Below are 13,260 nucleotides of genomic sequence, written 5' to 3'. Positions count from 1 at the left end.
ACCTGAAAGTGTCATATTCACAATTTTTTTGTTTATACACTTTGGAAGACGTCGTATAATCAGAAGATTATGTAACAATTTCACTTCAGAAGAAATCAGTGTATTTTTTTGCTTCTTTATTTTTTGTCAGAAACTTAAAATAACTGCATCTACTCCCAATTAACACGAGGTGTTTACCAACCTGTTGCCAGCTGTTATGTTCCCTGTGTGATGTTAATCTTTTTTTCAGATGTACTAGCCTTGCAATATGGACATGCTTGCATAGTATATATCCCAAATGGCAAACGACAGGCAGAAAAAAGTAGCTTCATTCGATCAAAAGCGATATATGCAGCTTTGGAGGATGTTTCTGAAACACACAACTCGTACGCATAACGAATCCCATCTGAAGCAACTACAGATTGGGGCGCTCCACACTTGCTTTTTATTTCGCCAGAAGAGGAACTTTAACAATGAATTGATGAAATCAAAGGAACAAGTTTGAGTGGAAAGCTAAAACGTACATGAAGTAAGATCAAAATGAAGTATATTGATAATACACTACGTAGAAATCTAAACTGTTAACGGATGGCTAACGAAATAGGGAAATGTCTCTTCGTCTGTTTTAAATGGATTTGGAAACAAATTGTAGTGCTAAGAAGAAAATTCACAGTTTCATCGAAATCCTGACCTGGGATATTCTCAGTCTCGCTGAAATCCTGATAATTCCAGCCTCACGGCAGTAAGAGCTAGCAAGAACTCCTGCGCGCGGCATTTAAGACAGCCGAGTGGTCGGATCTAGGAATCTTTCTGAAAGTAGTTCGATAGCTACAGTGCAGTAATTACTTATTTTGGAATAGCGATAACTTTTAACACTGCCTCGCTGTTCACAGGGAGACTAGGGACTCCCATCGACACCGATTTTTGAGATGTGATGCTACACAAGGATATCGAAAACTTTGTGGACTGTTAAGAAAGAAGGAACTTCTCGGGAGACTCGGCTACAAGAGGATCGTGTGGGAAACATTGACAAGAAGAATCTTCGTCTTGCCTCTGGTGGAGGGGATACACAATATTTGTGAAAGGCAAATGAAAATCTTAACCCTGCACATAATTGTAACAAGTACATCGTATGTACTCACATGAAGAAGAAACACACTATTCCATTTGATGGTACTTTTTAAAATAAATACACTTTAAAATTCATCCCAAGTTTCCATCTTCACTCGCGTAGAAAATATAGTATTATGACATTTGATGAATTTATTTGCAAGCACCCTATAAATTAGCGGAGCATTAGGTTTATATTAGATGTAGTTTTCTTCCCTAGCTCTATAGACCCTCAAGGATGTAGAACATGTTACAAAACAAGAACACGCAATATATGTTTACAAAAAAAGAGTTATATTAATTTACCCGTTATAGATCCCAAGTGAAACAGTCCTGATGGGTGTGAGATAACTCCAAAATATTTCAAACACATTTGCATTTGAAATATAACAACAAACTTGTCCCAAATCAAATAAATGCACAATTTAATGGGGCGCATATCGTAGTTGCTAGACTGTTGTAGCCATGCATCAACAAAGGGAAAATCAGTTTACCACATTTATGCATATTGATCACATTACTGCTCTGAAGGTGTTCCTTAGTCAAATTTTGTGTACAGTAATACATTATTTGTTATTGTTTATACTATATACACATTATTTGGTTCTTGTAAGAAACTCTTTAATGAAGTAGAAGGTGTTGAACACCAGGAAAAAATTATGCTTCTCTTAAATTGAAATCTATCAGTAGTTAAACGTTTTATGGGTGTCGGCATGTTATCGAAAATATGTGTTCCTGAGTACTAGACGCTTATCTGGACCTAAGTAAGTGACTTTAAGTATTTCTGAAGATTATTCTTATTTCTAATGTTCATTCCACGAACTTGTCTCGCACGCCACAGACTGCTAAGAGCCTGTGGAGTCTGACCACTTTTGGGCTCTTTACACCGCGGATGCTCCGACTACAGACGAAGGGGAGGATGTTGTGGTTTTCACTACGAATACAGGTGTTTTACTGCTTTTCACGATACTCGATACTGTGCAAGCCTCTTCGAATAACTACTGCAACCTACGTCCTTTTAACATCCTACTTACTTATGCATCTTTTGGCCACGATCAACTACTTCCCTACAAAACTAAACTGGCGATCACCAGGTGTCTTTTAGTCAAATTATGCCTGAAACTTCTTTCTTCCCAAATTCTATTACGTATCTTTTCATTGGTTGCTTGATCTCCCCATATACTCTTCACATTCGTCTGTAGCACCACATTTCAAATGCTTCAGCTCTCTTTTTCCTTGATATGTTTAGCGTTCATTTCCCACTTGCGTACAAGGCTACAATCCACACAAATACCTCCAGAAAAGACTTCCATACCATTAAGTTTACATTCGATGTTAATTACTGTCTCTCCTTCAAAAACGTTTTAGCCATTGCTAATCTACATTTTACATCTTCTCCACTCCGGCAATCAGCAGTTATTTTACTTTCCAGACAGTGACACTAATGTACTGCTTTTGGTTCTCTAGTTTCCTTATCTAATTCCCTCAGCATTACCTGATTTAATTCGACTACGTTTCATTTTCCCTGCTTTTCTTTTGTTGATGTTCATCTCATATTCTTCTTTCAATACACTGTACATCCCGTTCAGTTGCTCTTCCAAGTGCTTCACTGTCTCTGACATAATTACGATGTCATCGGCAAACCTGAAAGTTTGTATATATTCTCCCCGAACTTTAATTCTTTCTCCAAATTTTCCTTGGGTTTCCTTTACTGCTTGCTCAATGTGCAGACTGGGATGGGCTACAAACCTGCCTCACACCCTTCTCAACCACGGCTTCCCTGTCATACCCCTCTAATCTCATAACTGCCGTCTGGTTTCTGTACTAGTTGTATATAACCTTTTGCTTCCTGTATTTACCCCTGTTACCTGCAGAATTTCAAAGAGTGTATTGCAGTCATCATTGTCAAAAGCTTCCTCCAAGTCTAGAAAAACTATAAACCTGCGGATTTCTATCCTTAATCTGCCTTCTAAGATAAATCGTTGGGTCAGTTTTGCCTCGTGTGTTCCTACATTTCTCCGGAATCTTCCACAAGATCGGTGTCCACCAGTTTTTCAATTCTTCTGCTACATTCTGGTGTTATAAGGTTTCCAAGGTAAAAGATCGTAATACACTACTGGCCATTAAAATTTCTACACCAAGAAGAAATGCAGATGATAAACGGGTGTTCATTGGACAAATATATTATACTAGATCTGACATGCGATTACATTTTCACGCAATTTTGGTGCATAGATTCTGAGAAATCAGTACCCAGAACAAACACCTCTGGCCGTAATAACGGCCGTGATACGGCTGGGAATTGAGTCAAACAGAGCTTGGATGGCGTGTACAGGTACAGCTGCCCATGCAGCTTCAACACGATACCACAGTTCATCAAGAGTATTGTGACGAGCCAGTTGCTCGGCCACCATTGACCACACGTTTCCAGTTGGTGAGAGATCTGGAGAAAGTGCTCGCCAGGGGAACAGTCGAACATTTTCTGTATCCATAAAGGCCCGTACAGGACCTGCAACATGCGGTCGTGCATTATCCTGCTGAAATGTAGGGTTTCGCAGCGATCGAATGGAGGGTAGAGACGCAGCTCGTAACACATCTGAAATATAAGGTCCACTGTTCAAAGTGCCGTCAGTGCGAACAAGAGGTGACCGAGACGTGTAACCAATGGCACCCCATACCATCACGCCGGGTGATACGCCAGTATGGCGATGACGAACACACGCTTCCGGATACACGTTCACCGTGATGTCGCCAAACACGGATGCGACCATCATGATGCTGTAAAAAGATCCTTGATTCATCCGAAAAAATGACGTTTTGCCGTTCGTGCACCCAGGTTCGTCGTTGAGTACACAATGGCAGGCGCTCCTGTCTGTGGTGAAGCGTCAAGGGCAACCGCAGCCATGGTCTCCGAGCTGATAGTCTATGCAGCTGCAAACGTCGTCGAAATGTTCGTGCAGATGGTTGTTGTCTTACAAACATCCCCATCTGTTGCGTCATGCGTCGAGACGTAGCTACACGATCCGTTACAGCCATACGGATAAGACGCCTGTCATATCGACTGCTAGTGATACGAGGCCGCTGGGATCCAGCACGGCGTTCCGTATTACCCCCCTGAACCCACCGATTCCATATTCTGCTAACAGTCATTGGATCTCTACCAACGCGAGCAGCAATTTCGCGATACGATAAACCGCCATCGCGATAGGCTACAATCCGGCCTTTATGAAAGTCGGAAACGGGATGGTACGCATTTCTCCTCCTTACACGAGGCATCACAACAACGTTTCACCAGGCAACGCCGGTTAACTGCTGTTTGTGTACGAGAAATCGGTTGGGAACATTCCTCGTGTCAGCACGTTGTAGGTGTCGCCACCGGCGCCAACGTTGTGTGAATGCTCTGAAAAGCTAATCATTTGCATATCACAGCATATTCTTCCTGTCCTGTCTGTAGCACGTCATCTTCGTGGTGTAGCAATTTTAATGGCCAGTAGTGTAAGAAAACTGATGAGTGACAAAGGAGGTAACTGGAATATAGCGGCAAGTTGGGGAGCCTGCGCGGGAACAGGTGTCGTGTGGCCGCGTAACAGGTAGGAGCGTGACGTAGGGTAGCAACTCACCCTGGCGGCGGCGACGGCGGGCGTGTCCCCCGGGATGACGGCGGCGGGCGGGATGCCGACCTGTGCGCCGGCCACCTGGGCGGCGTGAGTGATCCTGGCCGCCACCACCTCGGGGGTGTCCAGCGGCACGCCTCCCGCCCCCAGCACGACGTTGGCCGCCGGCACGGGCAGCCCCAGACCCAGCAGGCCGGCGCCCGCCAAGTAGCCGGGCCGCGCGCTCACGGCGCACACCACGCTCACCAGCACCACCTGCAACCAGCCGTCTCAGCCACTGTCCACAGTCTGCACGCAGGGTGTTCAAAGACGAGCAGTACGTCACTTCATGAGGAAGAACTTCTGTTGAGAATGAGATTTTCACTCTGCAGCGGAGTGTGCGCTGATATGAAACTTCCTGGCAGATTAAAACTGTGTGCCGGACCGAGACTCGAACTCGGGACCTTTGCCTTTCGCGGGCAAGCGCTCGAGTCTCGGTCCGGCACATAGTTTTAATCTGCCAGGAAGTTTCATATCAGCGCACACTCCACTGCAGAGTGGAAATCTCATTCTGGAAACATCCCCCAGGCTGTGGCTAAGCCATGTCTCCCCAATATCCTTTCTTTCAGGAGTGCTAGTCCTGCAAGGTTCGCAGGAGAGCTTTTGTAAAGGTTGGAAGGTAGGAGACGAGATACTGGCAGAAGTAAAGTTGTGAGGACGGGGCGTGAGTCGTGCTCGGGTATCTCAGTTGGTAGAGCACTTGCCCGCGAAAGGCAAAGTTCCCGAGTTCGAGTCTCGGTCCGGCACACAGTTTTAATCAGCCAGGAAGTTTCATATCAGCGCACACTCCGCTGCAGAGTGAAAATCTCATTCTGGAAACATCCCCCAGGCTGTGGCTAAGCCATGTCTCCGCAGTATCCTTTCTTTCAGGAGTGCTAGTTCTGCAAGTTTCGCAGGAGAGCTTCTGTAAAGGTTGGAAGGTAGGAGACGAGATACTGGCAGACGTAAACCTGTGAGGACGGGGAGTGAGTCGTGCTTGGGTAGCTCAGTTGGTAGAGCACTTGCCCGCGAAAGGCAACTGTCCCGAGTTCGAGTCTCGGTCTGGCACACAATTTTAATCTCCCAGGAAGTTTCAACTTCTGTTGAGTCAAAACGTTCGCTGATCCTTCCCGGCCACACGAGCCACCCTGAACTTATAAACGACATTGCAGTGCCTGTGCCGTTAAGAAGAACGGTGAAATGATCCTACAGACATGAGAGCATATCTGAAGGAACAGGCACCGCGGCGACCATAGCCGTTACGAAATACGAGGACTATTCGGAAAGTAAGGAACGATAGGCCGCGAATTGGAAACCACAGTGAAAATCAAAGTTGTTTTATTTTCAATGGTTAGCTTCTATCAATACCACCACTTGCAAAGTCGGTTAGAAAGCAGATTAATAATGTTTCTCAGGCAGCATATGGTCGCTTTATCGGGCAACAAGAAAGTTAGTAATTTAGGTGAAGCAGGGAAATTAATTAGCAAAGATTATTATACCTAATGTTATCCATCATGAAGCAATTATGATGATATGTATGCCTCTATTCCCAGACAGCTTCATGTCCAAAAAAGACTCAAACGTGTCCCTGTTTAAGCTTCATTACTTACAGTTCTCACGACATTAATGTCCACACAAAGTGCTTTCAGCGAGAAGATCCTGGGAAGTTACACAAAAACTATATATTATTTATAGGCTACGTAGCAAGTTTCCAGCAGCAATATTAAGCGCGAAATCTAGGAAAATACTGCAGCTACCTATAGCTCTTGAGATCGCAAAGACAAAAGTAATCTAATTACTCTTGCACTTCGGCATTTTAGAAGTGTTTTACTCACACTCCATACCTTAACACAAGTACAGTGAGAGGTAGCTTTTGCCGTGAACTTCACGTTAGTTTGCGCACTATGGATGTCGACTGAGCTGTAGAAACAGATGTACACTGTGTGACAAAAACCTCGCAACGAGTAGCAGTCAAATATGGCACTGCTATAGTGACCTTGAAGCAGTCAATAACGGTCCATGTTTCAGGAGATAGCCGATGATCGCAGCACGAGACACAAAGTACCAGCTTGGTGTCATCCCCTGGCGAGGGGGTCTGCTGACCGGTTGTCCTGCATACTACCTGCCCAAGCAAATTGATTTTCAACAGGGAATCCACAAGAATCAGTGTATCTAAGCGAAGACAGATATTTTATAAGCAAATCAGGAAATCTTAATTTTGCTCGGCCCAACCCCCTTCACTCTGAGTAGATGACTGGACTATAGGCAACACGCATTAGTTATGCACGTAGCTGATTGCCTACGTTCTGCCACCTCTCATACGGTGCTTGACGGAGGCTACCCTTCCTTTTTCCACTCGCAGATCAAACGAGAGGGAAACGACTGTCGACGTGTTTCCGTGCATTCCTGACGCGAGATGTACGTTGGCAACAATAAAATTTTTCTGCAGTCTGTCCCAGATACCGATTCTCTTAAAATTTTTCAATAGAGTTTCGCAAAAAGAACGTCTTCCCTCCAGGGATTCGCATTTGTGTTCACGTAGCATTTCCGTAGTACTTCCGTGTTGATTGAAGCTAGAACATGTCTAGCAGCACCTCTGAATTTCTTAGCTGTCTTCGTTTAACCCGATCTGTTGTGGATTCCAAACACTCGAGCACTACTCAAGAATGGGTCGCACAAGTGTCTTGTGCGCAATCTCCTATGTAGGTGAGCCACACTTTTGTAAAATTTTCATAGTAATCCAAAGTCGACCATTCGCCCCCCCTCCCCCTCCCCCTGTAGCCGATCTTACGTGCCTCTCCTGTTTCACATCACTTAGCAGTTTTACCCCTAGATATTTAGTCAATGTATCAATCGCCACACCAGTAATACATTACTTGAAATATAGAATTGTTATTTCTGTTTCTTAACTTAGGTTTTCCCAAAGTAAGAGCAAGCCGCATGCGTCACAGAAAATTCTGATTTTAACAAAATCATTTTGTATCCTTCTACAGTCCAAGACGACATTGTTTTGTGCACTACAGTGTCATCAGCCAGGGGTCACAGATTGCTGTTCACCCTGTCCATGAGACCGCTTAAGTATATCGGGAACTACCACATAAGCCTCACGCGCTCCTGACGATTCCTTTGTTACCAGATGAGATCCTCCCAAACGCCCTTCAAGCAGGTCTGTGGCTTTTACAAGTTCTATAGTAATGTTTAGTGACATTTCGAATGTAGCCGACTGATTTACGAATCAGGACGAGTGTCACAAGAAACTCAAACAAGGAACTTTAGGGAAGTAAGCGATCACAAAAATAGCACAGCCAGTGTGTTTATTGGGTTCTGTTGCCTCAGAAGTTATAAAACTGACACAAGCTTTATTTAATTTTAGGCATGGTGTTTGAAGCCCGTTATTTTCTGCCGAGCAGAATCTTCCTCCTAACCCACACACTTATATGATGTACGCAGCAGTTAACCAACGTTATCTGACAGATTTGTATCTAGGAAACAAAGCAGCAAAGGACATGCAAATGAAATTGAAATGCATTGGAAGTATCTACATAGCATACACATAACAGGAACCGGTTCGCCGATACTCGCACGGAGCTAACATGTCAGCACAGACTTGTGACGTCATCTCAAGGGCAAACAAGGCATTACCGCTCAGTCGCTGTTACGCTATGATGCAGTTTCTTGGCTTTGGATTCCAGCAGGAAACGCCCTGAGGGCCGCGTCTTCCACCCTACGGGGGAGACACCTGCGTCAGCTACCTATACGGTTTCGGTGAGCCGAGAACGAGGCTGTCTGGTTGGTACGGCACCGGCTATTGCATTGTTCTTGCCGATTACCGCATTCCGCACTGGGAGTGGCTACCGAAGCGGAACCGTTTCTCTAAAGGTTACCGCGGAACTGCTGCCTCGCCATAAACCGCATGAGTGGCCGAGCTTTTTGCTGCCGTCAGCGGCCAGTGCGATGTTATGTCTGCCCGAAAGAAACAGAGAACGCTATTTCTGGGCAATTGAGCTCCCTTAATTTCGCCGTTAAGCTCTGTAATGGCAAATATTTGTAGAAATTACCAGAACCACAAGAAAATGAAGTGCTCAAGCCTCCATTCATGCCTTGTGAGAAAAGAGTGGAAATTGCAGCTCGTGAAAGAACCGGAAACTGCCACCGCTGCGCTGTATTTGATGGATCGACAGGAAAATGTAACTACTCGAGAATGCGTTGAAGGAACTAAAAATTACAGTTTTTTAGAAAATGAACTCAAATTTATCCTCATATAAATTTGATACACTAATGAAGGTTTCGGGGCTTGTCAATGCAATGGATTTTCTCGGTCAGTTCGCAAGTCGGCACGCGGACACACTGTGGTGTTGGGGCAACAAGAAACCCTAGAAACTGTTTCTGGAAAAGGAATAGAGTTAAAATTTGGGAAAACCATCCAATATCTGTAATTATACCACTCTTAACTATCTGCAACTGTTAATTTAGCATTTGAATGCTGTAATTCATTTAATTATCCAGGAACTCAAATGGGGATATTATTGGTGAAATATTTAGTTCAAATTCAAATGGCTCTGAGCACTATGGGACTTAACTGGCGAGGTCATCAGTCCCCTAGAACGTAGAACTACTTAAACCTAACTAACCTAAGGACATCACACACATCCATGCCCGAGGCAGGATTCCAACCTGCAACCGTAGCGGTCGCGCGGTTCCAGACTGTAGCACCTAGAACCGCTCGGCCACCCCGGCCGGCAAATATTTAGTTCCCCAGAGCTTTGTGACGGAGACCATATGACCAAGTTCAATAACAAAGAATATGATTTTGAGGCAAATTGATAGCTGAAAGTGACACGCACTAACCGAAACTGTATTACTGACATACATCGACCTCTGAAAAGGTCGGAAAGTGTGGTACCACTTAATTTAAGTGTGGCACTGTGACAACTTCGTAAACAAGAACTGGCGTGAATTATTTGGAAAAGTAGTTAAAACAGTTCAATAAAATGGCAGTACATAATGTTCTGAGAGGGATTTTTCCCACAAAGTTATGTGAGGCATAGCTGATAACTAATAACGATGAACCAAGCCTGAGACCAGACACCAGCGAAAATATGTGTAGCCATTCAGAGAAACGGCTCATGGGGAATCAGAACAAATGCTATCCGCTACCATGTGATATACTAAGTAACTGGAATCATGTATATGGTACGGAGCACGTGAATAGCGTGGTTGGAATGTGCCATAGAGATGGCTATTGGAGAAACAATAACAAGGCTGCTAGATCTGGAGCTAATAGGGGGTTCACAGAGGACGAACTTGAAAGCAACAGATAAGTGATGTAACGGCGAGCACTAAAAATAAGCAGGTTAGAATATTGTGAAGAATTGACAATTACTGGCCAGGATGAAGACGTATTGTTGTTAACATACGTGCAGTGTTGTATGGCCACAAGAATAAGAACAGCAAATTTTCTGATAGCGCATAGTATCACCGTAAAAATCCTGACTCACTTCTATTTAACATGCGACAAGTTAAAAATCACCAGAAACTGATGCAAAGTTCCATACTAAACTGTAATAGTATTCGTCGGAGCGTTCGGGTCACTCATTTCATGTAAATAATGTTCTGACGAGTTAAGTTAATTTCCTTATGTAGCGAAGTTTAACGAAAACTTATTAGTATCTGTTATGAAACCAGTAGAGATTTCAGGCTGTGATATCGGTGGATCTTCTTTTCCTGCCATTATGATGTTGTCACAAGTGCCATAACAGTAGCAGCAGGCGCGGGAAACTGATATCCTTAAAACAAATTATCGTAGCTGTGCTCAGAGACTTGGAGCAAAAATTCACTGGTGCCTATATCGTGATGTACAACTGATTTACGTTTTCATTTTTATGCTTCCTAATATTTCCTCTCGTGTCTTATTATCACTACGAAATTGTTTTGCCTAAAGTTAAAGTGGCCTTATTGAAAACTCCTAGTGGGACAACATTCAGACTGTCTTACTTGGTTTATTATCACCAAGTTTACTATACTATTCACAATGATGTAGTTGCAGTGGGGTATACAGATGTAGTTGTTGTTGTTGTGGTCTTCAGTCCAGAGACTGATTTTATGCAGCTCTCCATGCTACTCTATCCTGTGCAAGCTTCTTCATCTCCCAGTACCTACTGCAGCCTACATCCTCCTGAATCAGTGTATTCATCTCTTGGTCTCCCCCTACGATTTTCACCCTCCACGCTGCCCTCCAATACTAGATTGGTGATCCCTTGATGCCTCAGAATATGTCCTACCAACCGATCCCTTGTGCCACAAATTTCTTTTCTATCCAATTCTATTCAGTACCTCCTCATTAGTTATCTGATCTACCCATCTACTATTCAGCATTCTTCTGTAGCACCACATCTGTAAAGCTTCTATTCTCTTCTTGTCCAAACTATTTATCGGCCATGTTTCACTTCCATACATGGCTACAATCCATACAAATACTTTCAGAAACGACTTCCTGAAATTTAAATCTTACTCGATATTAACAACTTTCTCTTCTTCAGAAACGCTTTCCTTGCCATTTCCAGTCTACATTTTATATCCTCTCTACTTAGACCATCATCAGTTATTTTGCTCCCCAAATAGCAAAACTCATTTACTACTTTAAGTGTCTCATTTCCTAACCTAATTCCCTCAGCGTCATCCGATTTAATTCGACTACATTCCATTATCCTCGTTTTCATTTTCTTGATGTTCATCTTATATCCTCCCTTCAAGACACTGTCCATTCCGTTCAACTGCTCTCCAGGTCCCTTGCTGTCTCTCATAGAATTACAATGTCATCGGCGAACCTCAAGGTTTTTATTTCTTCCCCACGGATTTTAATTCCTAATCCGAATTTTTATTTCGTTTCCTTTACTGCTTGCTCAGGTACACAGCTATGACAATTTGTTTTAAGGATATCAGTTTGCCGCATCTACTGTTACTGTTAAGATTAAACCAATTTTATATTTTATTTTGATCACTACTACATAGTTTCGGTTGTGTAGCCAACGTGAAATATAGAGTATAGCCTGTTCAACGCCCATATTTGCGTTACGTTCAGCGTAAAATTCTGTGATGTAGACAAGAATCCAAGGACGTGCTTTTAACAGATTGTAGTGTACACTTGAGATGGCTGCACAACCGAAACTGTGTAGTCGTGAACGATATAAACGAACCGTTTAATACTGACAACAACAGCTCGTGCGGCGAAGACCATCGTCATACGCACAGAGTGTTCTCTATGCTGGCGCATGCACCTATGGAAAGGACTTGAAGCAAAGTAGCACTTATAAAGCGTATCAAGATAACTTTGTCTTCAATCCAAAAGCCGGACGCGGTGGCCGAGTGGTTCTAGGCGTTTCAGTCCGGAACCGTGATGTTGCTACGGTCGCAGATTCGAATCCTGCGTCGAGCATGGATGTGTGTGATGTCCTTAAGTTAGTTAGATTTAAGTAGTTCTAAGTTGTAGGGGACTGATGACCTCAGATGTTAAGTCCCATAGCGCTCAGAGCAATTTGAACCATTTTTTCAATTGGTTTGAACGTCAAAGTGCTCTTTTAGGGAGATGGTATGCCCTTGAGTTACTCCGACCCATAAACCCATTCATCCAAGCAGTTGTATAGTGACGTACAGTTTAACGTGGGCTCGGTACCAAGGTGCAACTCGACATTTTCTACATCAATAAATGTCGCCAGAGAGGAAGTAAGCATTAAGAGACAGCTGTATAGCCTATCCCCAACCGAAGCTCAAAAGTGGGAGATTTCAGTCTGGCATTCAAACGCACTGTCAGAGAGGGACTAAGCACGAAGCTTATTAAAAAATAAACAGGTTCCACGCAATCTTATATGTTAGCCGTAGAATTAGCAGCGGTGAAACTCCATTGTTTCTCAGCTTACATAATTCCGCCAGCAGGGAAAAATTAATTAAAAATTTCTATTGTCGCTGAAGTGAGGTGGCATGACTCCACAACGAGAAAGGTTGCGTGAGAAAATTCTCCGGCGTTAGCCGACGACCGCCGTACTTACCAAGAGCTTCATGTCAGTGTGTGTGTGAGTGTTTTGGTGTTCGGCTGCTGACGAACTGTGCAGTCCGGCTGGCGCGGGGCTCTTTATATAGCGGCTTGGCAGACAGGCAGTCCGGGCCCGGAATGTCTTCCTAGACGTTGCTGGCGGCCGCAGGTACACGCCCACCTAGAGGACGAGCTACGTACAGGAAGCGGCGCAGGCTAGAGGCTGCGAGCGACGCCCCACCAAGCGACCAGACAGAGGGGTGTCCACACAGGGGGAGGGGGTGTCCTTTGTCATCTGCCACGGGGCACGTGACCACACTGCAAGGGCGACCGGCCGGCGGCCAGGAACGCCCACACCGCAGGCGTAGCCCTGCGCTGTGACTCCGTGCCCTTTGATGTCCGCCGATCTCTCGAGCTAAAGCTTGTAGCAGAACAGCTCCGTAAGTAACATAAAGCACTATATAACTCGACTGTGAAGCTGTAACACCAACATCTTAAGGGGGTAGGACG

General features: G+C 44.2%; 1 protein-coding gene across 1 annotated transcript in view; it reads right to left on the bottom strand.

Annotated features, from left to right (window-relative positions):
- LOC124789904 (cuticle protein 18.7-like) overlaps window positions 1-12,916 on the bottom strand; it is a 15,000-nt gene extending 2,084 nt beyond the window's left edge. Inside the window, exons 1-2 of the mRNA XM_047257422.1 lie at window positions 12,767-12,916; window positions 4,710-4,958 (exon numbers count right to left, since the gene is read on the bottom strand). Coding sequence (XP_047113378.1) covers window positions 4,710-4,958; window positions 12,767-12,778 — 261 coding nt within the window. The 5' untranslated portion in view covers window positions 12,779-12,916. The remainder of the gene's footprint in view (window positions 1-4,709; window positions 4,959-12,766) is intronic.
- Window positions 12,917-13,260: the final 344 nt, after the last annotated feature.

The sequence above is a fragment of the Schistocerca piceifrons genome, chromosome 3, assembly GCF_021461385.2.
Source record: "Schistocerca piceifrons isolate TAMUIC-IGC-003096 chromosome 3, iqSchPice1.1, whole genome shotgun sequence".
Classification (NCBI taxonomy): domain Eukaryota; kingdom Metazoa; phylum Arthropoda; class Insecta; order Orthoptera; family Acrididae; genus Schistocerca; species Schistocerca piceifrons.
This window is presented reverse-complemented; position numbering and strand designations above follow the sequence as displayed.